The sequence below is a fragment of the Fusarium solani genome (genome assembly GCF_023522795.1).
Source record: "Fusarium solani strain SB1 chromosome Unknown bctg00000000, whole genome shotgun sequence".
NCBI lineage: Eukaryota > Fungi > Ascomycota > Sordariomycetes > Hypocreales > Nectriaceae > Fusarium > Fusarium solani.
In genome coordinates, this window is record NW_027072157.1 from 6287354 (window position 1) to 6315209 (window position 27856).

The 27856-nt window shown below is 45.8% G+C and overlaps 11 protein-coding genes across 11 annotated transcripts; 6 read left to right on the forward strand and 5 right to left on the reverse strand.

The window, feature by feature from the left end:
* Positions 1 to 492: 492 nt before the first annotated feature.
* On the forward strand, positions 493 to 2153 carry MRS44_002001 (uncharacterized protein; the record flags this gene model as incomplete). The annotated part of the gene is made up of 7 exons (XM_065623913.1): positions 493 to 567; positions 624 to 671; positions 806 to 882; positions 939 to 1368; positions 1423 to 1560; positions 1612 to 1916; positions 1964 to 2153. The coding sequence occupies 7 exons, from the start codon at positions 493 to 495 to the stop codon at positions 2151 to 2153; spliced, it is 1263 nt and encodes a 420-aa protein (XP_065480322.1).
* A 425-nt stretch (positions 2154 to 2578) lies between these two features.
* MRS44_002002 (uncharacterized protein) lies at positions 2579 to 3976 on the forward strand (the record flags this gene model as incomplete). The annotated part of the gene is made up of 1 exon (XM_046277865.2): positions 2579 to 3976. The coding sequence occupies one exon, from the start codon at positions 2579 to 2581 to the stop codon at positions 3974 to 3976; it is 1398 nt and encodes a 465-aa protein (XP_046124873.1).
* A 121-nt stretch (positions 3977 to 4097) lies between these two features.
* On the reverse strand, positions 4098 to 5006 carry MRS44_002003 (uncharacterized protein; the record flags this gene model as incomplete). The annotated part of the gene is made up of 2 exons (XM_046279118.1): positions 4098 to 4532; positions 4590 to 5006. The coding sequence occupies 2 exons, from the start codon at positions 5004 to 5006 to the stop codon at positions 4098 to 4100; spliced, it is 852 nt and encodes a 283-aa protein (XP_046124874.1).
* A 1330-nt stretch (positions 5007 to 6336) lies between these two features.
* Positions 6337 to 7169, forward strand: MRS44_002004 (uncharacterized protein; the record flags this gene model as incomplete). Its single annotated transcript, XM_046271756.1, has 3 exons — positions 6337 to 6404; positions 6477 to 6672; positions 6732 to 7169. 3 exons carry the CDS (start codon positions 6337 to 6339, stop codon positions 7167 to 7169), a joined length of 702 nt encoding a protein of 233 aa, XP_046124875.1.
* Positions 7170 to 10600: 3431 nt separating this feature from the next.
* On the reverse strand, positions 10601 to 10921 carry MRS44_002005 (uncharacterized protein; the record flags this gene model as incomplete). The annotated part of the gene is made up of 1 exon (XM_046281721.1): positions 10601 to 10921. The coding sequence occupies one exon, from the start codon at positions 10919 to 10921 to the stop codon at positions 10601 to 10603; it is 321 nt and encodes a 106-aa protein (XP_046124877.1).
* A 1655-nt stretch (positions 10922 to 12576) lies between these two features.
* Positions 12577 to 12990, forward strand: MRS44_002006 (uncharacterized protein; the record flags this gene model as incomplete). The annotated part of the gene is made up of 1 exon (XM_065623914.1): positions 12577 to 12990. The coding sequence occupies one exon, from the start codon at positions 12577 to 12579 to the stop codon at positions 12988 to 12990; it is 414 nt and encodes a 137-aa protein (XP_065480323.1).
* Positions 12991 to 14241: 1251 nt separating this feature from the next.
* MRS44_002007 (uncharacterized protein) lies at positions 14242 to 16488 on the reverse strand (the record flags this gene model as incomplete). The annotated part of the gene is made up of 6 exons (XM_065623915.1): positions 14242 to 14658; positions 14722 to 14860; positions 14929 to 14978; positions 15041 to 16110; positions 16157 to 16334; positions 16411 to 16488. The coding sequence occupies 6 exons, from the start codon at positions 16486 to 16488 to the stop codon at positions 14242 to 14244; spliced, it is 1932 nt and encodes a 643-aa protein (XP_065480324.1).
* A 730-nt stretch (positions 16489 to 17218) lies between these two features.
* MRS44_002008 (uncharacterized protein) lies at positions 17219 to 18181 on the forward strand (the record flags this gene model as incomplete). Its single annotated transcript, XM_065623916.1, has 2 exons — positions 17219 to 17829; positions 17887 to 18181. The coding sequence occupies 2 exons, from the start codon at positions 17219 to 17221 to the stop codon at positions 18179 to 18181; spliced, it is 906 nt and encodes a 301-aa protein (XP_065480325.1).
* A 1089-nt stretch (positions 18182 to 19270) lies between these two features.
* MRS44_002009 (uncharacterized protein) lies at positions 19271 to 20730 on the reverse strand (the record flags this gene model as incomplete). The annotated part of the gene is made up of 4 exons (XM_065623917.1): positions 19271 to 19607; positions 19745 to 20074; positions 20159 to 20624; positions 20688 to 20730. 4 exons carry the CDS (start codon positions 20728 to 20730, stop codon positions 19271 to 19273), a joined length of 1176 nt encoding a protein of 391 aa, XP_065480326.1.
* Positions 20731 to 20920: 190 nt separating this feature from the next.
* MRS44_002010 (uncharacterized protein) lies at positions 20921 to 21256 on the forward strand (the record flags this gene model as incomplete). The annotated part of the gene is made up of 1 exon (XM_065623918.1): positions 20921 to 21256. The coding sequence occupies one exon, from the start codon at positions 20921 to 20923 to the stop codon at positions 21254 to 21256; it is 336 nt and encodes a 111-aa protein (XP_065480327.1).
* Positions 21257 to 21586: 330 nt separating this feature from the next.
* Positions 21587 to 22813, reverse strand: MRS44_002011 (uncharacterized protein; the record flags this gene model as incomplete). Its single annotated transcript, XM_065623919.1, has 3 exons — positions 21587 to 21947; positions 22010 to 22466; positions 22525 to 22813. The coding sequence occupies 3 exons, from the start codon at positions 22811 to 22813 to the stop codon at positions 21587 to 21589; spliced, it is 1107 nt and encodes a 368-aa protein (XP_065480328.1).
* Positions 22814 to 27856: the final 5043 nt, after the last annotated feature.

The window sequence follows — 27856 nt, forward strand, 5'->3', positions numbered from 1 at the left end:
ACCCCATCTGGCAGGTGGTATTCTGATGACCCAGGCCCAGGCTTCAATATCCACTCGAAACGAGATTTACTGTACACTCATGCAAATGACACCACTGATAAAGAATGCCAAAAGGTCTGAGACTCGAATCATGTTATCATGTCAAAAGGTCGAGACAAATTTCGTCATTTTTCCCTTGCGAGAGCGATTCGACTTTGCCTTGTGTGCCTAGCTCTCCCGAACTCCTATCCATCGCCACATGAAAATGTCAGCGAGCGCCAAGAAACTATACGGGATCCTGCGATTGCGCCATCGCAGGTCTGTGGTGAGCAATTCGTCTGACTACTGTAGGTGATCCTTTATATCTTCTTCCTTCCTTTCCTTCTGGAATATAATTTAAGCTTATTATACTACATGCATGAGCCCAGCTTCGTGCAGATTTTCTCCATCGGTTTGCTTTTCCTCTTCTTATTTTCCTTTAAAACACATTGTACTCAGTCATAGAGAGCAACCATGTCGTTCCGAAGGAGTGTTTTGGCCCAGATGATCATCTGCGGTATCATTGCACTGCTGGGTCCTGGATTATGGGTAAGCAATCAGCCTTTTTCTTTTGTTGGGTACATTTTGCTAACAGTCTCCTCCAGAACGCGAACAACTCGCTGGGCGCTGGTGGTGCACTTGAGCCGTATCTGGTATGTTAATAATATCATTTCCTGTGACAACAACTGACATTGCGTGGGTCAACGCTGGAAACTCGCTGGTCTTTGGACTGATGGGCTTGTTCTGTATTCTCTCCCCTATCTTCGTCAACTGGATCGGGGTCAAGAACACCTTGATTGCTGGTACTCTGGGCTGGTCCGTCTACAGCGCGGCTCTTTATCAGAACAATCGCTATGGAACTGAGTACGTTCCCTCTTCCATCATTCATCCATACTCGCGTCGCTAAATTCTCTATCAAGGTGGTTTGTTATCTTCGGTGCCGCCATTTGCGGTGTCAGCGCAGGCCTGTATTGGGCCGCTGAGGGCGCCATCATCCTCTCATATCCGGAGCATGCAAAGCGAGGACGCTATCTCGCCCTTTGGCTTGGCTTCAAGAACAGTGGACAGCTCATCGGTGGTGCCATCAACCTCGGCCTCAATGCCAATCGCTCAACAGGCGGCAAAGTGTCCTATGTGACTATCCTTGTCTTTGTCAGCTTGCAAGTCCTCTCCTTTCCCGTGGCATTTTTGCTTGCCCCTCCGGATAAGACGCAGCGACCGGATGGCACACATATCATTGTCGAGGCCAAGACCCCAGCGAAGGAGCAGCTGCGGATGCTGTGGAAGACAATCACGACACGCAAAATCGGACTCTTGCTGCCGATTTTCTTTTCCAGTTGGTTTTATTGGGTAAGATTGTGTCCGTAAACAACCAATACTCTCAATGTTGCTGATGATTTATAGGGATATGCCTCGACATATCTGACCTTGTACTTTACTGTCCGAGCTCGAGCCCTGGCTTCGTTCTTGTCTGCCATCACTGGCACCCTTGCATGCATCCTCTTCGGCATCTTCCTCGACTCTAGCAAGATCACGGTCAAGGTAGATTCATACTTTACCCTTCTTTACTACTACAACATCTAACCTTCTTAGTCCCGTATCCGCTACGGCTTCATCTTCTCCGCTGGCCTCTTTACTTCTCTTTGGATCTGGGTGCTCATCGTTCAGCACGGCTTCCAACAGAAGCGCCCTGACTACCTCGACTGGACTTCGCCAGGTTTTGGTCGCGCATTTGGCATCTACATCATGCTGCAGACGAGCGGAAATATGGTGCAGAACTACTTGTACTTCCTCATTGGTACGATTGGTGATGGCACTCTGGAGCTGAGCCGGTCAACGGGCTTGTTGCGCGGCGTGGAGAGTTGGGGACAGTGCGCAGCGTTTGGTATTAACAGCAGGTAAGTTGATCCAATCAAGAGCGTGTGAGGGTTACTAACTTGGGTAGCAAATTCTCGCCTTTCTATACGACAGTTATCAACGTTGTCTTCTGGACTGCCAGCTTGTTTCCGGCCGTCTTGACTATCTGGAAGGTTGAGGACCGTGTTAGTTACGAGAGTGAGGCCGACGGCTTACCAGAGAATGCGAATGAGAAAGGCGATGCTACAGAGGAATCTGCAAATAAGGCAACCGTTTGATACATATCGCCGAGAAGAATATTAGTCAATGCGTAATAACATGGGCCAACGGGTAGCTAGAGCCTAGTTTAACTTAGTTCCAGACCTACTGAGGAATAACGAATATAACCTGGAAATGCACTGTGTTTCCCCTTTATAACCAATTACTACTTAATGTCTCTACCTTCTATTCACCCCTTTAGAACCACACTGCGCTCTTACTATTAACTAGTAGTGCATTTTAGGTTAAGGTTAGCCTATAATAAGCTGCGGAAGTCAGGGTGACAAGGGGCATGTACCTAGACGATGATCGTAAGGCAAACCGGGCCACTATTAATCCGATATTACGTTTCAGCTCTAGGCTACAACCAACAACCAACCTCGTCTTACTTTTCCACATTACACCTCATTTCCGGCATGTTTTCAGCAAGGCTTTGATTGGAATCATGTCGAGTCTTTTGGTGAGTTTGACCTCTTTGTTACAGAACGCGGGGCATCATGTCATTGCCCTCCTGTCCCGTCTCTATGAGCTTCTGCCTTCATGGATCAGTCGAGGTTCCTATAACGAACAGCAGTTGTCAATCATAGCGACCACGACTATTCAACTCCTTCAAGATGGCCGTTGGAGTTACCTACGTAACCAGTTTGCTCTGCCTTTGCGATTTTTCCTCACCGAGACTGTGTTGGAAAAAGGCTGGCAAATGATCACCGCAACCACGGGACCGATCCAACGGATTGGACAGCCCGTTATCTCTGGTGGCTGGTTTCTATCCGCCAAGGTACCAGTTCATTTTTCCAGAGCAAATCTGGCCTTGATTATCCAGATGCGATCCTCGGGTAAACTCATTGGCCTTCGTGTCAGCCCGCTTTTTGCTGCTGGACTTGGCCAAGACTGGAAACCTCCTCCTTACGCCGAGCTTGGTGCCGAGCGGGAGGTAGAACTTAAACTTGGCTCGAAACTGGAAGTGCCAGGGATCCTCTGCCTTCCAAAAGAACCGGGCGCTTTTCCTTGCGTCATCTTTCTGTCTGGATCTGGGCCTTGCGATATGGACTCGACTGTTGGTTCAGTGAAGCCTCTCAAAGATCTTGCTCTCGGCCTCGCTCAACACGGCATCGCTTCTATCCGGTTCGATAAAGTGACGCTCAAGCATGCGCAAAAGTTCAAAAACAGCGCAACCATCACAGTCGGCGATGAGTACCTTGATCAGGCCAATGATGCCATCGCCCAGGCGATTCAACACTCTGAAATTGATCCTAACAGGATCTTTATCATCGGGCATAGTCTCGGCGCGACTGTCGCCCCTTATCTGGCTCAAACTGCCGACCGGATACGTGGAGTGGTTTTGCTTGCTGCGCCAAGTCAGCCTCTGCACAGGGCTTATGTTCGGCAACTTCGTTACTTTGCCTCGTTGGATAGTGAGCCAGTGGAAGCCATGCAAGAGCTCATTGCGGAGGCAGAACAAAAAGCCGATGCAGCAGATTCTGGTACTACTGTAGCGAAAGACCTTCCATTTGGCCTTCCCGCTTCTTACTGGAACAGCGTCCGTGAACTTGATCCCGTGGGCACCTCGCAAAAGTTGGAGAAGCCGATGCTGTTGCTTCAAGGCTCGCGCGACTATCAAGTCACGGTAGAGGATGATTGGGTTGAATGGGAGCGCGTACTCGGCAACAAGCGCAATGCTTGTTTGCGTGTCTTTGAAGGACTTGATCATTGTTTCATCAAAGGAGAAGGGATATCTACGCCAGCTGATTATGATGTACCGGGGAATGTGGACCTAGAAGTTGTTCGTGACATCAGTCGTTGGATCTTGGATACGGAGACAGGCAGAAGTGCTGGGCGGTAATTAAGAACGACTGTTGATTGTACTATATCGCAATACTGTCACGATCCGAGAAACTCAACCTAGTCTCCATTCTTTCCTTTGACAACCGAAAAGAGTGGTACCTGAAGGCATCGCTCAACTCTTAAACGACAACCCCAGGATTTGCGACGGCTCCATCATATAGCTTAGCTGGAGTCCGGAATTTCATGCCCTTGAAGAACTTCTCCCGGTGTCGCTCTACCTTGCCGTCCGGAAACGCCAGAGCGTCGCTGTGCCCCATCACCTCGTACATGGCTGCAGCCACCTCTTCCTTGCTCCTCTTCGCGATGAACCGTTTGATGCTCTGGGCCAGTGACTTCTTCTGGAGCGTATACTCGGGCTCCCGAGCTTTGACGAACTCCCAGAGCTCTCGCCAGGTCATTTGTTGGCCTGAGGCACAAGTAAACTCTTCCCACGTTTCCGCATCATGGTTCAACAGGACACCGACAGCACGGGTCGTGTCTCTGGCCGACGTAAAGTCGACCTTTTGCGCGCCATTTCCGTAGAGGGTGAAGACCTTGGTTTCGTAGTTTTGAACCTATCGTTCGCCGAAATCGGCGAGGTATCGTTGATCGGAAGGGAGAATGTAGTCGACCATCCATCCCTGGCAGAAGAAAGTCCAGTAGACATCTTTCTGCGCCCGGAGGGCCTCGAGGATGGGTAGTAGATCTTCACCCGCGTAAAGCGGCTGATCATTGACCTCCTCGTAGTTGCCGGCCCAGGCAGAGGGAAGGAACCGCTTGCACTTTGGAGATTCCTTACAAGCTTGCAGAAGTGTCAGGTGGATGGATGCAAACTCTGGGGCATGGATGGTGATTGCGGAAACGAGGGCGTCGCAATCAGCAAGGTGCTTCTTTAGGTCAGAAACAGAGTAATCGGTCACTCGCTGCTCGGCCGTCGTAATGTGCGGCTTGAGGCTGCGAGTGAGGGCGACCACGTTGTGCCCTTCCTTTGGAAGCCCTTCCAGGAGATACTTGGAGACGTCTCCGAGTCCTGCAATTGCAACCTTCATGGTGAGAAAAGAGATGAGGATATAAGGAGTAGTAGAATGAGATTGAGAGTCGGCGATGATGATGTAAAACTTGATGTGGGTTTGTGTGTTGGTGGATATCGAGGTTGACGTAGGAGAACTTACAGCACTTTAAGGAGAGAAAAGAACCGCGAAAAAGAGGGGAATAAATGGATCAGACCACGCTTAGAAATCAAAGAGCGAGAAATTTTGAATCGATCAATGTCGGCAGCATTGTTGAGCCGATTGTTTGTTGGTGCGATCGGGGAGCCTTCGATCTCAGGCCCCCCTATGTAAACCAGCAACTGCCGAGACGGAGTTGGCAATACGGGGCCAGTATTCCCATTGAAGGGGAGTGCAAAACGGACAACTACAAATCTTCTTTTGCCCAGATTTTGCAAAATTACTAAGTAACATATTCCCCCTTTCCTCCTAAAAGCCAACTCGTGTCGTTGTCTATCGCGGTTTCTCAACTCTTCCTTCGTGGTATTGAGAGGTTGCCGGATCCATGATTCTGTCAAACCTCCGTCCCCACTCTAGAAGCTTAATCCTTGTGTTGTATCGGCTATGTTCTTCAGGGTCCCTTGCCAAAAGATTGTCTCGAATCGGTCATGGTTGGTCAGTCATTTGCCGCTTCTGGATTAGCGAGTCGGGCCACCAGCCTCTCGAAATACACCTTGGTTCCCTTCTCTCGTGGTTTGTTGGACGCTGCAGGCTCACCTTCGAGACACTTGGTTGAAGTGGAGGCATAATGTTTTGGCTCTCGGGAGCAACATTGCCACCCGACACTTGCAGCTAACACGTATCACATTTATCTCTCTTTGGCTGCCATGCTTGAAATAAAAGTCATCTCAATTGCATTGGGAATAAGGCCTTCCAGGTCTCTGTTTTTTTTTTGTTGACGGTCACACTGACTTGGTAGAGAGTGGCATCGGTTTGGTGGCCTACAAGGACGACTGTGCCGACTTCTGCTTGCCCTATTAAGTAGTGGCATGCCTATTAACATAGTAACAGGCTCTAGGATGACTTTTGTGGCGTCAGAAACAGCCCGGAATGTAGTAGAGGGATATGTGCGGCATTCGGTCACGGACTTGCTCGGACTTCCGCTTGTGCGAGAATGCCGAGATTGGCGATCTTGAAGCATATCAACGAATCGTGTAAGTTGGTCTCTCTGGGCAGACCCTGAAGCGATCGGAACAGTCTGCCTGGTTTGGGCCGTCGCATCTCCGAGTTTGACGAGGCTCAGGATATAAAAAGAATTGACTGCTTCATGTCTAAGCCGAGCACAACCACAAGCCATTCTAGTCAAGCTTTCTTACTCGCGACGATCACAATGGCCGCGAAATTCAGCCTCTCAAATCCAACCAGACCCATTCGTGTTGGAATCGTCTTGATGAATGGGTCAGTACTTCTACTTTATTATTGCATCTCCACCTAGGGTTGAAGTCTGCTTACTTACTGACGAACCTTTAGAGTGACCGAGCTTCTAGGCATTGCACCTGTTGGCATGCTCCATGGACTAAGCAAAGACTTTGTGGAAAGCTTCCCAGATGAGTTGCTAGCTCCAAGTCTCAAAGCTCAAGCAGTCGACTTCAAGTTTCATTGGGTCTCCGAGGCCGGTGAGGCAGCTCACAGTCGCCTCTCAGGCGGCATGTCAATCCTGCCGATGGTACATACACGAGAAATGACCCGTGGCCATGATGGACATGTACTGACGGCGTGATGCAGGACTCATTCCAGTCTTGTCCACCTTTGGATATTGTCCTTGTTGGCGCCCACAACTTTGGGTACACGCCCAATGCTGCGGAGCTCGCCTTTATTCGCAAATGCTGGGATGAGTGTTCTGCCTTCCTGGCCGTCTGTGGAGGTGTCAAAGTACCCCTACTGGCCGGGCTGCTCGAGGGCAAAACAGCGACAGGTCCACGCTCCATGTTGGGTATGTTACGCCGGGAAGCCCCTGGAACCAATTGGGTCGAGAGGCGTTGGGCAAGGGATGGCAGACTCTGGACAAGCGGTGCGTTGTTGAACGGAACAGACCTTTTGAATGCGTTTGCACATGAGTATTGGGGAAAGGGTGACGTTGGGTCTTTGGTTGGTGTTTTATCAAGGATGGGCGCATGGCCAAGCAGGGAGGTCGAATACCAGGATTTGCTGTGGAAGGTATAAAGCCCTTGCCTCCAATGAGGGAACCCAATATTGGCATCACGCAGAATAGTCCCTTGTAAAGTCTTTCGATGGCAAACCCCCCTAGACTCTAAGACTGTCTGTATTTCTTATCGAATTCCCTTTCATTCTCACTGGCTCGATGACTGAGAATGGCTCATGGCCGTGATGTTTCAACCATCATGCGACCGGACATTTTTACGGAGTCTGAAGGCAGCAGAGATGGCCGAAGACGATTGTTAAAAGCGGCCTCAAGAACGACCAAATAAGCACAACCACAATTACAATTGCCTAGATTTGACTGCACATCACGACCTCACTTCTTCTAGCAGTGTATAAACACCAAGCGGAAAAGGTTTGAAATTCCACCAACAAGTACGGATTGACCCAATAGCGGGTTACCCAGGATCCCCTCGATTGCGAGCAGGGAGGGGATGCGTTCGCCACCTCTCTCCCGTTGGACAGCAATGTACCTTGCTTATTCTTCTTGCCTCATCAGGGTGGTTAGAGCTGTGCGTGACTTGGGGCGCTTAAGCTGGGATCAAGAGGACAGGTTATCTAGTTAGTGCACGCTCGCCCGTTTTAATCACGTCCGTTGATAATGGTTTGCGTTCCATAGTTAACCATATACGTTCCTGGGTCCTGGCATAAATACTGTGTTTGGCGGAATTATTTGCAAAGATGTATTTCTCTTGCGGAAAAAAGGACGCGAGGCCGTTTTGGGCCATTGGGCAATTTATTTGTATGTAGAAAAGTGCCAGAGGCGGAAGCCTCGCCCTTATTATCTTCTTCGCCGAGAAGCAGGAGCTTTTAAGGCCCCTTCCTCGAGGCAATCTTCATTGCTATTAATTAATTGCTCTTATTATTTTCTATTATGCTAAATTTATACACAAGTTTATAAAATCTATTTTATGAAATCTGCCTAAAGGAAAAGAAGTATGATTTTTGGAATAGTTAGGTAGATTTGATTTCTTTGACATAATATTTACAAAAAAAAAAAAGGTATAGGTAAACGAGCTTATTAGTTATCTTTTCAAAGTAAGACTATATATATAAGATTAGTTATAGCTAGTGAAGAGTTGTTAAGACTATAATAAATTTATAAATTTAAAGCTTTTTAATTTTAGGATCTACTTATAAAAAAAGGCATACTATAATATATAACAAATCCAAACACAGCGGGTTCTTCTGCATATGTACTATATAGCTTAATACGCTTTGCTAGATCATTGGCACTCCCATACTTTGTAGTTCGTAATTCTCATTGCCATGGCGGACCTGGGTCTGTAAACGCACATCCTTATGTCCCTGTGCCTCATTACCCTCTCTGTTATCTGTCTTCGGCAGTTCGGGCAACTCTTTAAACTTCCAAGTTGCGGATTTTGGCTTCGAGATGTTAAACTGGTTGTCACTGTTTGTCCCAATAGCTTCAGTCCTAGGTTTTACTGTGGCCAGACGTAACAAGGATCTCAAGGCAGGAAGGCTGCCGCAGACCAAGGCGCAACACATCTCAACCATAGACCAGATGACGGTATCGACGTTATCCCCTGTCAAGAGTCAACTTTGAACACCCACAGAGGTCATGGGTTAAGTGCGAACATGTAATATCGTAAGAGTTGGCCAAGCTCACCAGATATTTTAATCGTACAATAGTGGCGACGCATGCCCTGGGAATCAAAGTGTTACCAAAAAGCTATGCGCTAAGAGCGAGGGGTGGGGAGCTTGGCTTACAATGACCCGAGGCTGAACAAGACAAACAAACCGAGCCTCTTTCGCACTCCGAGCTGGAGCTTTAGCAGAACTGGGATGGGCATAATAAAGAGGCCAATATCCTCGATAATGTTGGAAGCAGCGCCAGCATAACCAATAGCAGTAAGGTCGAGGCAAGTACCCTTGAGTTGCCGATTCCAGATGAACTGCAACGGATGGCACTGAAAGATGACTAAACCTAGGAAGATGATGTTGTGAACAAAGAGAAATGCCGCAGCCACTCGGACGGCAATCTGAAAATGTCGATTCGGGAATATCCGCCAGTAGAAGGCGAGTATAGATCCCTTGACCGATACCTGGACAAATATGTATAAGATCTGTGAAGCGTAAAAAATCTGCAGCATGTGAGAATAGCACCTCTCTCGACATCAGCAAGGCAAACCTGAAGAATGGTCCGACTATCTTCTACGCTGATAGTCCAGTAATGACGGCCGAACCCCAAGTCTATGCCTGCGATAGGGTTGCGATCAGCTATCCGAGATCCATCAGACCCCTCGCAGCAGCAGACTTACTTTTGAGCTGCAGACTAACCGTAGCAATCAGGAAAACCTGGAAACGGCGTCAGTCTCGGCGCCGCAAGCATCACAAGGAGGGCCATAGTAGCATACCGTTGCTGTTATGACAACCCAATCATCTCGCCACAGTGTCTTCGTCACCATCAATCTCGCGACGCAACGCATGAGAACTACAGGTAACGTTAGGGCGGCGCACACTACAGTTGCTACTCTGAGCTCATAATTTCGAGAAGCAACTGGATAACTTTCGCATAACTGAGTTGACATTCCTGTAACAGCTGAAATCACATCATCAATGAATAAGTTTCGTTAATAGGGAAATGAACACAAGCACGTACTGTTCTGGTCTTCAAATGAACAGGAGGTCTGAACACAGCCTGAGAGGCTTCCAAGAAGGGTGACATTGGTGCATAAGCAATCCGACAATACAGATTGGCCGCAAACGACTCCCTTGATCACTGGCTCCAAGCAAGGTAGCTATGACATATTCAGCACATTGGAGATGCTCTCCTAAGAGAGGAATTCTTACTGAGCACTCAGGCATCATTGTGGCCAGCCTGGTAACATTCTGAGTAGCCACCAGAAGGTTGGAGGCGACTGTGAAAGAGACCATCACCGCTACGCAGGCTGATCCCAATATCGTCATCTCAAGCACTGGGGTCACCTTCCAGATTCAGCGTCTAGGAGCTTGGTGTCTGCTTGAGGCCCGTGCCGTAAAAAGTGATCAGTGGATATCACAGCACTGCATGACGTCGAGTAAGGGGAGGTATATATGCAAGTTTCGGCGACACGGCGAAATTACTTTCCGGGGCGGAGGAATAACGGGGTTTGGAGTGCGCCTCGGATCCCGTTGTTGAGACCCACGTGGTAGCTTAGATAGCTAGCCCTGGGTTTCAGGAGGAGGTTACTCAATACAGCAGCTCGTGAAAGCACAGGCGAAGTTTGGTGTTTATTTCTTATTCCCGAGAGGCCTACGTAAGCGGCATATTCTTGTCCGACAAGTTAAACTTTAATAGCATAGGCGAATAAGACTTAGGTTGCAGGGGTGTTAAATGCTAAAAGTTGGGCCTTTCGCTTATGAGAACGGGCTATTACTCTGTTAAAGGGCTTAAAGAAACAGGGAGTGATTTTGGCGGGCCTCGCCTTGGTCTACCCGTGGACATCAAAGATATCAGATAGTTGCACCTCTGCTCCTCCAGGAGTGCAGAGCTCTGGGTCAGGGCTGACCTGTGTAGGGGAGGCAGATAATCCGTTTATGCGCCGATGTAGCGACGAGTAGTAGACCTGATGGGGCCGGTTTGCGATAAAGTAGTCATCTTCGATAGCAACGTGGTAGACTCTCCTAGCCTCCGAGTGGCTTTGAGGAGGTGGAGTCGATGCAAACACTGGGTTGCCGTTAAGCTCCTCGGTCAAGCTACTCGATGAAGAGCCGAGTTTGACATCCCCTGATAAAAAGCTCCCTTCACTCATGATACGAATGGTGCCGAAATCCGCCGCCAAAGCTCGTAGTATAGGTCTAGTAGAGTGGTCTTACTAGAGTAAGTAAAGACTGCCCTTTTTACTAGAATATATAATAGCTCTTTATAGAGCCCTTTACTAATATATAAAGGTCTAACCATAATATAATTAGGACTAGACTCACTTAGTCTTGATTTATCTTAATTTCATAAATACTAATATAAAAGTCTAACTTATTAGAATCTAGGATATTAAAGCGTTCGAGGAGGTTTTGAATAATTGGTTTATACAACAAATGAACGGCAATGCTCCTCTGCGAGCGACCAGTTCAACCCCGGCTTCAGGGCAAACACCATGGCCAGCTCTCCAGCTCTGCTCCGCGCACGAGACCGCCACATGTTCAGCCTGGACCATATGTCGCTGCTCTTCAGCATTAGAAGTAATCCGGCAGGATTTATCAAGTGTGATGAGCCCTCCGGGGCCGTCAAATACGACATCATAGAACGTGCGAGAACTAATACGTTATGGACCAACTCTTGGTACTCTCGGCGCACCAGAGCAGCTTACAGCACCCAGAAAACTCTGCCAATCTTCGCTTACTCAGCATCTAACTCCAAGGAAGGGCATTATCACTGCATAACGCATTAGTAGCCGGGCTCTCCGCAAGCAGAATGCTTCCACGCTTCATGTTTTCAATGCTACTAGCATATTCTCTCCTTCATGACGCTCTCTCGAGCTCGCAATTGGGCATCTCCACGTTCATTGAGAAACTAGGAGACTTCCTTCAGCTGATTCAGCTTGGTAAGGTCCTGGCAAGAGATTATTGGAGCATCCTCCAAGCGTCCGAGATACGGCATATCTATCTCGCCTCAGGGCTTGATCCTAAGCACTCTCAATCCGTCTCCCCAGAGGCGAAGGATGATCTAAGAGCCGTTGAGTCCATGTTGACTCGGGCAAGTGCTGAGTAGGCGCCGCTAGGTTCGTGTCAGGACGCAGTGACAGCACTCAAGATAGCCCACACTTTGTATCAGAAGCATCGACAACACAGAGGCTTGCGTACTCAGGCCCAGGCAGCCTTTCTGGTATACACGCCATTGAGTTTCGTGGACGCCTTGAGAGAAAGACAGCCTGAAGCTCTTGTCATTCTGGCTTATTATGGAATTCTTCTGTCTAAATGCCGTGACTTTTGGGTGGTGGGGAATGCTGGAAGGCGGCTCGTACGGCTCGTTGCGTCCAACCTGAGCCCAGAGTGGGGCCGGTATATGGAGCTGCCAAAGCAAATTGTGTTGGAGCACCCGAATTTGTCTTGACTAGATGATTCGGTACGAATCGCCTTAAGTATTGCGATTTAGGGGAAATGGCATTAGTAGATACAGGATAGGCATTGGGCCTATGAGGCTTTGCTTACATGACTGGGCGAATACGTCGTACCTATACAAGGGTCCTTCCCAGCTTACCCTAGGTATGCCGAAGTGTCGACGGCATGCGTCCGTATCAGCTCCGCCGGACCTCAAAATTCGTGCTGTGGAGAAGCGACATTTGACGTAGCATCCTGATAGGCTAGCTAGGACCCTTGTAAAGGATGTATTTGCTTTGCCGGTGCGCCGTGCATGTTAGTGCCGATCCTCGACCCCTGGCTCAGTACTATATGGCAACGACCAGGCGTGATGCTAGCATCTCACGAACAACACCAGGCTGCTCTAGAAAGCTCTCAAATCTTGTTTCAGCCCCCCCTCTTAGGTCTGGTATTCAATGGGACTAGCATATCTCGAACGGCCAACCAGGCAGACCGCGTCAAGGATCTCAATACGACTCAGAATCAGCTCATTTCTGTCGCCAGAGAACTTGATGCCAGTGGAGAGTGGAAAACTGAGCATGCCAACACCGCGTCGGATGAGAAGGAGGCTCTCGCGAGTCTGGCTATAGGTCAGACTGATGAAGGAGTCATCCTGAAGCTGCTTTTCCGGGCTGTATATGGAGAGGGATACGGGGGTAGGATTGAGAATGATGATAACGAATTGCTGGGGGTCGAGGGTTTGAACACGAAGGGATTGAAGGCAGTTCTAAAGGCGGCTATGTGAAGCCGTGTCTATCATGATCCGAAGAGGTAGTCTAAACTCCGGGTCCCTCAGCCAGACCGCAGCTCTCACTCAGCTTAGAGCGGCAGGAGCTCAGCTCTAGAAATGGAAATGGATTTTGGAGTGCTTGAGTTTCGTCTCCTACTTATTCGGTATGCGTGCCACCATTTCGTCTATATAAACAAATGGTATGTCTTTTCGTTCGGGATTGATATAATCGGAATACCTTGACCTGGACTGATGCAGCAGGACTATCACATCATTAGTCGAGTCATTGCCATAATGGCTGACACTTCGCCGCCAGGGAATCTCCGCCCCTTCACGATGTCGATAGGGCGTTCAGTTTCGCCTTCTTCGCAGTTTGATAAAATGTCAAAACAACCTCGCAATACAAAAATAATACCAAAAGAGGCAGAGAGGGTTTCAGGAAAACAGTGAAACCCCCTAAACAACCAATGAGTGTTCTCAGGGAGTTGAAGTGTAGTTCATGTATCCGCAAGTAAACCACCAAGGCACATCCACCCGCTGTGATGGCCAACATCGTAATGATCAGATATGTAGCCTAGGAAGCGGGAACGATCCATTCTAATCTGCCACCATAGACCAATAGGCCAAAAGTGAAAGTCTGAGAGGCTTAGCACAGGTCTTCTAATTAGAGAGATATAGCTTACTAGAGCGGCCACAATTCGAAGTACGGGGCGGATTATTTGCTCATCAGAATGGTAGTGTTTCCTCGCTAGCGTCAAGTTCATTCTCTGGAGCCTCTGGTCAGTTCAAGCTCATGGTATTTGACATTGAGGCTGCCTACCTCGCGATCGGCGTCCCGGAGGAATTCAAGCAATGCATGCTGCGTGTCCTCCAGGCTATTGCGACATCCAATGATGTTCTGCAAAGAGTTGACGACACCTAGGTCGCTTTTCAAGCTGTGCCATAGTCAACTACGAGGCAATCCATCCTTGCCGATCAAGAGCTCCTGATACAAGAAGATGTCCATCGCGCGGAGCAGTTCTAAGTTTCTGCGGGTGACTAGTTCCAGCATGGCTGGAAACCTACTCAACCATTTTGGGAGATTCTCGGGAGGAATTTGGCTAGCCGGACCTTGTCGAATATTTGAAGTCTATAACCATATATCAGTTAAGGAACGATAGGGACGGGCGATCTGGCTTAGGGCATTTCGAAGCCGAGCCACTAGAGGAATAATATTGTCTTGCAAAATGGAGACTTACAAAGCAGCAAAGACTGTCTTTGAAAGAGTCACGGATGAGGGCTTGTTGCCAACAAGGAAGCAAGCGCATACGATCTCGGTGACGGAGTGGTCGTTGGCATTATCTTTTCTCTGATGATGGGATCATAGTCTTCCTCTTGTGTGGGTAGTCTCGGCTCCTCAAGAAAGAAATCATCATCGAGGCAAGTAGCAGTCCAATACTTATCACTCTTTCCTGTCACTGTAAGTGAATATATAGCTTCGTGTAGGACTTGATCGGAAAAGAAAGAGGCCTCATTCCTGGAACCCCCTGACTCATAGTTTTTCAAATGTAGGAAATCAAGGTCGTAGCGAGGCCGCAATCGGCTATTCCCATTAGAGATGTTTCTGGCGTCTTGTAGATCCTTGGTTCCGATCCCATAGTACGGAATAGTAAAGGAGATGTTAAAGCAGCCCCCCAACCGACTCTGTTAAGGGATTCGAGTGTGAGCGGAGATTGAGGAAGAGGTCGCCGTACTTTTGTCACTTACAGATACTTGCAGCCTGAGCATTGGTGCTGGGCGTGATGTGATGTAGTCAGTCAAAAGCTTGCGTAGGCCCTCGACCTGCGAGGCTGGTATTGCTCTGATGAGGGCCAAAACACTTGCCCCGCTGGGGTTGTTGATGTAGCTACCTCTTAGGTTAGAGCCTCACCCCATAATCTATCTACCTCATATGAGCGAGCTGATAACACTTACATGCGTCGAGGAGGACCTATTTTGTCGCCTAAAGCATCATCTCGAAGGCACTAGGAAATTGATATGTATTAGCTTCTGATACTCGACGTTTAATGCTCCGTCGGTAGAATACCTTTCTTTGGAGAACGTTGTGGAGCTCGATACAGTCTAATGGCCCCCCATGAACGCGTTTTTGAGGTTGAAGGCCTTCGGGAGCCCACTTTTGGTCAGAAACCCAGGCTCTCGGTTCCTGAATATCCTTGAAACGGGAATTTTCGGCGTCGTCTGGGACGGACCGATCGAGAGCGAATGAAGCCCCTTCGCAGAAGCGTTCAACACGTGACACTGTGTGCTCCCAATCCGGTGATTTGGGATCAGTCGACATAAAAATACGAACCTCTGAGAAACCAGGCATATGCTCTCTGAGAGTGTCGAGAATTGCCCGGTCCTCCCCTGGCCCCAGAAGCTTGGCTTTGTGGCCAAATCGCTTCGTCCAGTCATCAGGTTGGTGATGGACGGCCTGTATGGTAACGGCAGTCACGGACTCGAGCGGTTGATGCAAGATGGATCGGTGTAGACCCCCAACAGGAAATGTTGGGTTCGCCAAGGCGCTGTTCCCCGGGGGCATTTCGACGATGGCGGATACGTTGAGTTGTACATGGCATCGCGCGATACTGCCAAAAAGAATGCTGAGTTCGTCCAACACGTCTAAGATGGATGCCATGTAGAAAGTGTGCTTTCCAGGACATCCGAGGACAAGATGACCTGCTAGAAGTCCTGTCTCGGCGTCGAACATAGCCGAACCGGATGTTCCTTTGGGCATGGGAGAATCTGTCTCGATGTAGAAGAGGGTTTGGAAACTGTGAGATCCTGACTTCTTTAACAATGTCGACGCTGGGAAAATTATGCCGCGGACATAACCCAGGGATGCTGTTGCAATGACGACTGGTCGAGCTTTGGTCTGCTTGTGGACGTCAAAGACATCAGATAACTGTACCATCTCTACGCTGCCACTGGTGTAGAGTTCTGGAACGGAGCTGACGTGTACAGGGAAGAGAAGGTAGTCTAGGTCTGCGCTGATACAGCAACGAGAGGGAGGGTTGGCGTGGCCCATTTGTGGTGAAGAAGAGGTATCTCGAACAGCGATGTGGAAGACCCTTCCAGGCTCTAATGGGCTTTGGGGAAGCGTAGTCGACATGGGCACTATGGAGAACAGTGAGGTGTTGCAGTCGAGCTCCTACGTCGAAACTCGACGAAGAATCGGAGAAGTCGATTTCGGCATCCTCTGAGGAAAGGCTCCCTTCGCTGATGGGACGGATGCTGTCGGGGGAGGCAATACCCTCAACATGCTGATAGCCCCCAGCGTCGTCATCACCATCGTCACCGTCGTCGTCGTCGTCATCGTCCCAGTCGTCGTTGGTGTGCTCCTAATTTGGTTCGTTCTTGTGGTGACCGAAGTTGACAAGGTGCTCAACAGTGAGCTGGTAGCTGGTATCGCCTAACAATAGTAATGGGCCTGCTGTGGCGGATTGCGTTTGTAGACCTTCGCGCGACCTCCGACGCGCCTGGATCGGGCGACATAGATAATTGTCTCTAGTGTGAGATCCGAAAAGGTGAAGAGCCACCTCCTCCTCGGCATTATCATGAGCGTCTCCTTCAGGATCTTGCCTTGTACGTTGTCTGAGCTGATATGGCAATGATGAAACGGAGCTCCCAAACCCGAATACTTGAGTTTCACCCGCCATTGTCAACTGAGGCTCGCACGGTAGCTCCGGCGGGGTGGCTTTGCTAAGTACAGTGAAGTGAGCGAAAGGCCCTCCTTGCCGGAACATGCAACAGCTCTTGATGGAGACCTTTGCTTGCTTGTGGACCTTTGGGTCCAGGCACGACACAACTATAGCTGGAAGTGCCTCGTCTTTATTCGTTCCAAATCACCGAGTACTTCCTTGCATGTAACTGAAGGCGCAGTGAGGCTCTCAGCTGCATACACCATGTAAGACAGCAGTTCGGACTGGTGATGATCTGCAAGATGTTGCTTGGTGGCGTCCTGGGTGTAGTTTCGGAGCCGTGGGAGCCCAACGAGGCAGAGAGATTAGAGCCACCCGTAGCAGTCTTGTTGCACCACTGGGCTATGCGCGTTCATCCAGCAAAGCTCTCCCGCATGAGGCCCCCGACCGGAGCACTCTGTACAGCCTGGGCAGTAGCTGCTGGTGGGGCGGGCTTGATGCACGGCGTACAATAATTATCGCCGTATACTGCCCAACCTTTTCTGTTTGCTGTCGCATTCTACCCCAGTTGCATAGATTCTCAAATGTCTCTCGCGCACATCTTCCTCGGCCAGCCGCCAGATCGGCTGCATCTTTTGAATGGGGATCAAGTCCCCCTTCTTAATTTTAGTGCCTACGATGAATATGTCCGAAGACAACAGAAGATTTTCAATGAGATGAGCGCTTCGGCTGTATCCCCCTACGATGAAGGATCCCTTGGCAAGGTAGTAGATGAGATCAGGCAACATAAGCAACGAGACGGGGCTGTTTCCTGCATATCTAAACTAACAGGCAATGGCGACAACATTGCTTGTCAGGCCACACTTAACCTCGCAGTTCGTCTAATGCTGATGGTTGAAATCAGTTCCTTGGAGAAATCATTCGGATTCATGCACCATACGGGCCAGTGTCCGCTACCACAATGGACGGAGAGCGACTTGAAATCTCTAGCAGGGGGGCTTTTTAGTATCTCTCCGCAGATCGACTGCAGTAGAGTGTCAATTCCCACCACTTTTGATGCCTGGAGTCTTGAAAACGTTGCTGGCATCAAGATCGAGTTCACTGACAATCTGGCGGACCACCTGCGGCTGGCAAACAATGACACGCAGCTCTATGTATTTCACCATGTCGCATATCTCGAGCACCAAAGGCACATGTTAGTATTTCTTAAACCTCCTCTTGCTACTTTTCCAGGGCCTCTGACTCAATGAAGCTCAAACTCTCAAAACGCTGTTCTCCCAGAGGGACTGGCAGAAGAATCTCTCAAGACGCTCGCGATCCTCTTTCCCCAATCTGCTCACTGGAGCTCATTGCGATCCACACGGAAGAAGCGAGTATGGCTGGAACGACTACGCGTAAACTCCAACCGAACGATAGACAGCCGCCTCGCTTGTTGTGGAACACCCAGCATGGACGACAGACAACTCAGCAACTTCCGTTTCTGGAGGGATCGCCTAGCAATCATTAAGGAAGCCTACGATGAGTCAACTCCAGACTCCTTCTCATAGTGGTGGCATGACCGGAGGAACGGAGTTCAGTGGCACAACTTTTGGGTAGCCATTGTAATCCTAGGACTGACAGCCTTCTTCGGGTTGATTCAGTGCATTCTTGCTGCAATTCAGGTGTATAAGGCCTGCCATCCTTCATAACTCACAACAGATGAGAAAATGAAAGTAAGTATTGCATTTTCCCGGTGGTACAGTAGATTAGGGTACTGACAGTGGCAATCGCGTCGTTGAGACTATGGTGTCTTGTCTGTGATGTTTCTACAACTGTTTAACCTGAGAAGGGTTACGTTGAGGACTCCATATACTGTCGCGAAGTATAACATTGATTCGAGAAATCATACATTGTTAGCCAAGCCTTCATGTCCACCTACCTAGAATGCGTTCTCTATTATAGTTGAATCCCGGCCCTTGGTGGGTTAACTGAGCCAGAAGGTCGTCTTTTTTGGAGCAACTTCCATCCACAGCGGGATCCGGACTTTTGCCAAGGTCGTTTCAGTCAACGGGCTTGCTGCTGTGACCGTCCTAACCTGCTTGTCTTTACCTGCCGTGACGTTTCGACAAATTAGAAGCACAAGCACTCGACTTCCGAGACGGCGGAGGGGTGGAGGAACTAACCTCAAGTCGAGATCGGCTGGCTCCTGATGTCGGCGGGATTGGTCGCCGTGACGATGGCGTTGGTGGAATACCTGATTGTCAAAAACATGGTTTCAGGGGTGGGCGTAGACGATTTTGAGTCTGTGGAACAGCTGAAACCCCTGATTATTGGCCTTGTGAGTCTCATTTTGGTCTGCTGGAGAATCCTGATGGACAGGCTAGTGTTTAGGAAAATATGTTGGCTATTATTTGGACGTCACCTTTCATCAGGTTCATCTATCGACGACATGATTCAGACTTTTGCTACATACTTGCCATCCTTGTAGTACTCCTCCTCATCAGGGACGTCCGGGTCATGGTCCAAGTTCAGCGATGAAATGCTGCCATCCTTAGATTCCCTGAACCTCGAGAGGTCATGTAATCACGAGATCTGAGCCACAGGAACGTGTCATTTTCGTAATGATCGAGCTTGAACTTTTCCCACTCCAGGTCCTGCTAAACCCAAGAAAGCTCGCCATCATCTAGCGTAACATCAATCCTCAGGTAGTTCCAGTACGTGCCGACATAGGCTTCCAGAGGCTTGGGAGAAGTATTATTAATGCGTTCCTTGTCGAGGGCTGCAGATGTGTCCTTGAACCATTGTAATGACTTCTCCGCGGACTCCTTCGACAGCTTGACATAATCATTATGGTTGGGAGCGTCGAGGATCTCCTGCAGAAGCAACTGAAAAACCCAGTCCGGGCAATCATTGAAGGAGAGCGAGTTCGTCATGACAAAAATAGCCGCCCTGTGCTCAGGAACCATGGTAATGGCAGATAACGCGCCAGGCAGGCTACCCTAGTGGTAGAAAAGGAGTGTCGATCCGACTCCTTTGGCGACAGTGGGCATTTGGCCATCGATAAGACCGGGGTTCATTCCGATATGACCCATCGGGCCTGGGAGCTACACAAGGGCGAGCTTAACCCATACGAGGCTTCATGGTATGTCGGCTGAGCCATGGGTATCTTGGCAAAGAAGAGATCTTGGGCGAGCTTGATCTGGGTGGAGGGTGTTGAGGCCTCTGCAGTCGAGAACTGGTCCATAAACGCATCCATCACGGCGGCGTAAGCCTTCAAGAGATCAGCGACGCAAGTGAAGATGCCTCCACTGGAACCTCCAAATGTGCCTCTTCCGGACTTGATGGGGACCTTGACTGGTGTGGCATCTTCGAGGGTGTTGTAGGCCCTAGAAACGTTTTCCACATCGCTAGGCGGGCGACCAATATATGTTCGCTCTATGCTGAAAGGGTCGAAGAAAGCGCTGTGAACAGTATCAACCTAAGAGCCTGAGACTTGATCAAGAACGAGACCAGCAAGCTCGTAACCAAGATTGGTGTGCTGGAACTCCTGACGAAAGGGCTTGATAGGAACTTGGTCGTTGATAAACTTAAGCCTGTCGTCGTGAGAGATGACAATGTTGTTTTTGCTACCGAGGTAGAAGTCGGCGATAGACATTCCGGTACGGTGGGTCAGAATGTCAGTGACGGTCATGGAATCTCTGAGGACTCGATTGTCGATGTTGAAATCGGCGAGCAGGTCTTTGACACGAGTGTCCCAGGCGAGCTTGCCTTCGTCGACAGCGCGGCCGGGGGCCATGGCGACGAAAATCTTGGTGAGGGAGCACCCCGAAAAGATGTTTTCCTCCTCTACAGGTGATATCTGCTCGACGATGCGATATCCGAGGTTGACAAAGTAGGCGGGCTCTCCCTGTCGGTAGACGCCAAAGGAGAGCCTCGCGGTGCCGGCGATGCGCATGAGCTCCTCGATCTTGAACTTGCATCCATCAAGTCGAGCCGGTAACGAGGGACGTGCTGTATGCGCCGGCGTCAGTTTGTGGCTCAGCAGAGGACGTTTCAAGAGTCTTTTGCACGCACCTGTGGCACCGACAAGGCTGGTAAGCCCACGATGTTCATCCATGATCAAGCGGCTGGTGAGAAGGCCGAAAGTACAAGCTGGATCGCGAGTCTGGGTAAACACCGACATGGGTCGGCCGCGTCACCAGAAGGGTGACACTCAAACATTGTAGAAATCGCCTCTGGATGCTTAATAGGGCTGTTCCTTCATGGTGGTGTCTATAAAAGAGCCATCTTGTGCTCTTGGATTCATCATGATCCGACCAGCGAATATCTTGAAAACACCTCTTCCATTCTGTCCCAAGTTCTCGTTCTCACATCTCATCTCACTCAGACGACACCGTTTAGTCGCCATGACTGACTCACTCGCACCCACACCCACACCCATGCCCATCCCCAAGACGGCTGAGCCTACCAACTTGGCTGAGGCCAAGAACGACGCCGTCAAGACCCCGGCTTCTGTGGATGAACCCGACCAGCCATGGAAGGCCCTGGTGGACGTCATCGATAAAGAGAACAAGAACAACCCTGTCGGAGCCGACTTTTTCCCCTGCGAGGACGGCTTTTACGCTCACTCTCTGGCTGCTTAGAGAGATGACAGTCGGTGGGTCTACCAGCCCCTTTACTTGCTTTTCACTGCTGAAGGGTATGTCTTGATAGCCACCATTGGATGGGTTGAAATGTGGAACGATCTAAGACCTATAAAGACCGGGGTATTCAAATAACGATGAAGGGAATCGATTGACTGATACAGCATTTATATATTGATCAAACTTATATGTACTTCTATGCATTAGATCAAGCTCACATGCCCATAATGCATCCCCTCTCCTAGCATAAAACTAGTTTGCTCAATACTCTCGAAGTGTACGTGAGAAAGTCCATCAATTTCTCAAGGCTACTAAAGCCCTCGGACCAACTTAAGCAGCAGTAGCGAAGCCGATGCGGGAGTTGGTGGTGTCATAGACAGAGTAGTAGTTCTCAAGGAACTTCTGTCCAATGATAGTGTTCACACCAGAGCTACCTCCGTCGTTGATCCAAGCGTAGTACTTGCCGGATGTTAGGCCAAAGTTGCTGTACTGGGCAGTAGGAACAAGATACTGCGCGGGCGTAAGGGTGTAAGTCGTTGACCCAAACTTGATACCAAAGTTGGATGTGGGCTTCGTGGTGAAAACAGCTAGGCCAGACGAGCTGTCTGTCTTGCCGCCAGCAGCAGTCAAGAACTTGTTGTAGGCAGTAGTAGGGATGTAGATGAGGGTAGTGCCAGTGTCGACAATGCCACTGCCAGATGAGGCGAGGGTTGTAGATCCATAGGTGAAGCTAGCAATAGAGATACCCAGTACGCAGCAGCAGAGCCGCTAGTGAGGGTTGGGAAGTAGGTGAGGGAGCCGGAGTACTTGGAGCTGTCGGTGCCACCAAGGGTCAACTCTCCGTTGGTGTCATCATCGTCGCTACCAGACTCAGGTCGGAAAGAAACACCGAGGACCTCAGATGAGATCGAACCCTGACTGTAGAGGTTGTCCAAGAAGGTTGGAACTGTGTTGGCGTTGGAGACGGTGCCCTCAGTAAGACCAACGGGTCCAAAGCCAATAATGCCATCTACGCCAGAGAAGCCGGTAGCTGTGCTAGCAGCACCAATCGACTGTGCCGCGACGCTAAGACCACCAAAGCTGACCTTGTCCTTGTACTCGGTACCAGAGAATGAACCAGAGCCGTAAGAAACAGAGACAGAGCCACCCGTGGACTTGCCGGTCGATGTTGGCTCGCAAGAACTTTGAGCGCCACACCAAGTGTTGGAGGCTATATCAGTGTTAGTCCACAATCTATATCATCAACGTTATGGGAATTTGTCACGTACATCCAGTGTCGACAATAAGCTCCCAGGTTTTACCTCCTATGACGACAGGCGCGACATAGGAGACATCCTCGTTAGTGACAGAGCCAGAGCTGGCTAAGACGTGAGCGAAGGTGCTGGCCTGGCCGTTGACCTTGTGAATGCGGGCCTGGCCCTTCTGGACAAGGCCCTTGATCGAAGTGGCTTTGACGACGTGCTTCAAGGGAAGCACAGCCGTTTTGGCCCTAGGCTCAATGGGCGATGCCGAGACGGCAGCGGCAGCGGCAAGAGTAAGAGTGACGGCGAACAACATATTTGCAAGAAGCACGGTAGTCAGTATATGATATGTGTAGTTGGAGAATGTTGATGAGATGGGCTGGTGTTGGATTTCAGACATGGAAGCTTGTTTTTATATCCTGCGAGGTTTATAACATAGCTTGATCTGTACATCTCTTCTCGGCAAACCGGCATCGTCGAATCCATACCTATGTCCAAACTGCACAAGTCAGACTAGGATCCAAACGTCTATCAAATGCTCTAGATGCTCATACTCGTATGAAAGCGATGATACAATCGTTGGGTTTGTAGCCTCGTTGTCTGCTAGAAGCCACTAGCGTGTCGCGACGAATAACACCTACCGCATTGGGTATCTTCCGTGTCCAACTCCCTAATCTGATAGGGTGCATATTCGGTTGAACACCCAAACTAATCATCCAATGCCGAATTCGTCATCCAATGGACTTCTTTCTATGACATATTTAGCGGAGTATCACACTGGAACCCCAGAGTCACGCCTTTGATTCGCAAGACCCGGTCTGGATCACATCTGGGTCGTAAGATATAAAGAGGTGATCCCCCGTTGCCGTCATAGCCGAAGATCTCTCGAAATGGCAGCTGGATATAGACACATAGTTAATCGAAATAGTTGTGACTTTCCTCGCGACTTGATTGTTTATATATAGCGCGACTTTATTAACTGCCACTTGCAGGCTGGAATGGTCACTATATCTAGCACTCATGAGTAGACTAAGTATAACTATATCGTGATTAATAATTTAAAAAGTTTTATTTAACAATTGCGTATTGATGCTCTTTAATATACTACTTTATCAACTCTTTCAGCTTAAACTTAAAAGTTTTATATAATACTACCCTACATCGGATAGATGTGCCGTCGCTTATCGCCAAACATGTCTGGCGAAATCACTTACCTGTTTCGCACAAGACACTCTAACAAAAGTCTCTAACAAAAGTCCCGTTATCTCTACATGTGATTTTCCACATATCGCGGTTCAAAGCCGGGATAAGGCTAGGGCGCTTGCATAAGTTCCCATCCTTCCTCTTTGGGCTTGCTAGCCGAATCGATAACAGGGGATGTACTCCACCACCCGAGGCTATGTGAGGATTATTGTGTTATTGTTGCAATTGCCGTTACCCCGACAGATGACGAACGCGCTGAAGGAGCAGCTATGAACTGGCCAAACCTCTTACAACGAATAACGGCTTTTCCCCGAGAGGTGTTGCTTGTCAGGGGCTGGGAAACGTCGCAAGAGAGGCTACCGAGGAGAGGAGATTATCCATGCTTTTTGAGCAGCCGGGGATCGAGGCATGCGAAACCAGATACATGTTTACACGGGGCGTCTAGGCTAGCGAGCATGGGACTTCTACTGGGAGATGTGGGAAAGTATGAGGAGGCAAGCCAGAAACTTCACGAAGCAAGAGGAGTCTACGAAAAAATGTCAGGAAGAGACGACCCCCACACGATCGCAGGTATGGACGAGCTAGCGTTGACGTACAGATGCCAGGAAGGTAGAACAGGCACAAGGAAGGCTGAGAAGACGAAGACAATGGCTGATCTGCTTGGTCGAAGAGTGAGGATTACGGTAAACAGGATGATCTGGGTTGCAGTTCGATCGATCAGGAAGTCATGGCTCTGCTTCTCGACTAATTGGGAGATGAGATTACCATTACCGAAGAGGTGATAAAGGCTGCAGCGGGAAACGAAAGGAGTGGGAAGGAAGTAATAGTATTACTTGACCGATGGAGAGACAAGATCACTATTCGCGAGGAGGCAGCTGTACTACTTGGGAATGCAGAGTGGAAACGGGCGCCCGTTTCCAACTATCAAATATTGACTGGTTATGAATAGACGCCAGATTAATATATACCAATGCTACAGCATGGCCCATATCCAGCACTATCCATCATGCTATACCCGCAGTCGTTTCAATTCTACCGCTCGTAGAGTAGAGGCAAGATACTCTTTGACGCAGCGGTTGTGCAGAAGACCTCTAGGATTAGTATAACGCACGAGCTATTAAAGACGTTTCGATTTCGGTGGACAACGTCGGTAATTCTATCAGAGATAATAACAACCAGCGGATAAGAGCAGAACTATTAACAAACTTGCACTGCTATCACGGCTATGACATGCGCCAGGCGGGGAAGCCCGGCAAAAAATCGCCTAACTAAGCAAGGGACCAAAGGGACCAAACTTCATTCCTATCAGTCTATAAACCGACCGCTAGAAATACCCTAGATCGAACTCCTCTAGCATTAATCTAAGGGTTAACCTTAAGTATATAAAATATACTTATTAATATTTCCCTATATATAAATTACCTTAGTTATTAATATAACTTAGTTATACTTAATACCTTTAAGTATATTACTAGATATAACTTATACCTTATTTAAGATAATATTAATATCTCCTCTATAGAATATAAATTAGTATAATTAGTTTATCCCCCCTTAGGACTTATATAATTATTATAACTATATTATATTATATTTTTAGCTTTATGCTAAGATATTAGTTATATTTATAGGCTATATATAATATTAGTAGTTATTATAACTAGGGCTATAATAGTAATAAGCTTAAAAATATTATAAATAGCTCTTTATATAGCTATTATACTTAGATTATTAATTATTTTTTAATTATTTTTTTTATATAATATACTTAATAAATATATTAATTAAAAATCTTAACCTTTAAGATATAAATTATAATAAAAATATAATAAATTATTTAATTAATTAAAATTATTTATTATATTTTTCTTTAGAAATCTTAATTATTACTTAATATATTCTTATATTATAATTAAGCTTATTATATATAATATAATATTAAATCCTTAATTATATTAACCTTTTTTAATTATTATTTCTTAATAATTTAATTACTATTTATATATTAATATTTATTTAATTTATTATTTATCTTTTTTTATTTAAAATAATTTTTCTTTTTTTTATAAATAAGTTCTTTTTACCTTTTAATATTAACTTAATATTTTATTTACTTAATAAAAATCTTAGATCTTAGCTATAATAATTATATAAGTCCCAGGGGGATAAACTAGTTATATTAGTTTATATTTAATAAAGGGAATATTAATATTACTTTAAATAAGGTATAAATTATATCTAATAATATACTTAAGGGTATTAAGTATAATTAAATTATATTAATAGCTAAGGTAGCTATTATATAAGAAAGTATAATAAGTATATCTTATATACTTCTTATAATATAATAGCTCGTAATAGATTATGCCTTATAGGGCTTAAGCTATTATAATCTATTTAGCTAACTTAAAGAGGATTATAACCTATAAGGCGTAATTTATTTTAATTTATATATAATTAATTAGCTAATATAGGTCCTTTTTATTATATAGCCTAAGGTTATCTAGGGCTATAATATAATATCTCCCCTTTATTAATTTTATCCTTAAGGCTATATTTATAACCCTAATTATTTTATATATATATATTAATCCTAAACCTATAAAAAATCTTTTTATTAATATATCTAATTATTTTACTTTTTTTAAAAAGTAATTAATTATTATTAAACTAAGTAATATTATTAATTATTTTAGATTTAAAATTATATTTTATTTATCTTATTATTCTTATAGCTTATATTATATAGCCTTACTTAAAAAATTAAATCGCTATAAGGAATATACTTATTATAGCTTTTCTTATAATATATTAATAAATATTTTTAATATTTATTTATATATTTTTACCTATAGGTTTTTTTATTTTATTAATAATCTTTTAATAAATTATATTTATTAAGAGTCTAATTATTTAGATTTTAAAGAAAAGTATATTAAAGAGGACTTTTTATATTTATAGTAAGAGGCCTAAGAGGCTTAAGTAAGGGTAAATAAGGTTTTAGCTTATTTAACTTAGCTTTATTACTAAAAGTATTTATTATATATTAAAGGTATTAAAATAGCTATTTATAGCCTTTATTTCTTAGATAAATTAAAGGAAATAAAGAAAATAGAGTTAGAGGCTATAATTACTATATAATTTATAGGTATTATAGATATTATTAACTAAAGTGCTATTAGCCTTAAGTTTATATCTCTTTTTAATATTATTAATAAAAGTCTTTTAAAAGGTATTATATATTAATAAGGTATTCTAGGGGTTTTTATATATTTTTTAAGTCTAAGTAGTTTTTTTATTTAATAAAATATATTATTTTATTATTAATTTTATTTATATTAAGGATAGCTTTTATAATATATTCTTTTAATTTATTAACTTTTATATTAGGCTTATTATTTATTTTAACTTAAATAATATCTTATATTAATTTAAGTAATAAAATATAAAAGATAAAAATAAAGCTTAACCTTAGGGGTAAATTTAATTTATAGTTATATTTTAAGATTTTTTATTTAATTTTATAAGGTCTAATATATTTATAATTAAATTTTTTATTTTAGTATTTTATTTTAATATTTTTTATTATAAGATAAATTATATCTCTTTCTATAAAGATTAATCCCTTAATTCTTTTTTTATTAATATAACTTATTATCTTATTTTTAATAAACTTAAGTTTTATTCTTATTTTTTTATATAATTTTTTTAATTAATTACTAATAAGGATTACTTTAGGGTTAATAATAATATCTTATATTTATTAATATATATCTAATATAAATCTAAAATTAATATAAGCTAATATAATTTTTATACTTTTATTTATAGCTATATTATAGGCTAGTTATATAGCTAATAGCTTTTTAACTTAGTTAATTTATTTATAATTAATATAGTATTAAAGGTATTATTTTAATATTTAATTTATATATTTTATTTATTTATTTATTTCCTTATAGTATATAATAAAGAGTTTATAATTAATTCCTAAGTATCTTATAAGGCTTTATTAGAATTTTAAGGCAAATAATAGTCCTTAATCTATAATAATCTCTAGTAATAAGCTATATATCTTAGTAATATAAAAGTAAAAAAGGTAAATAAATTCTTTTATTATTATTAATTCTCTATAAGGTATAAAATAAGAAAATTT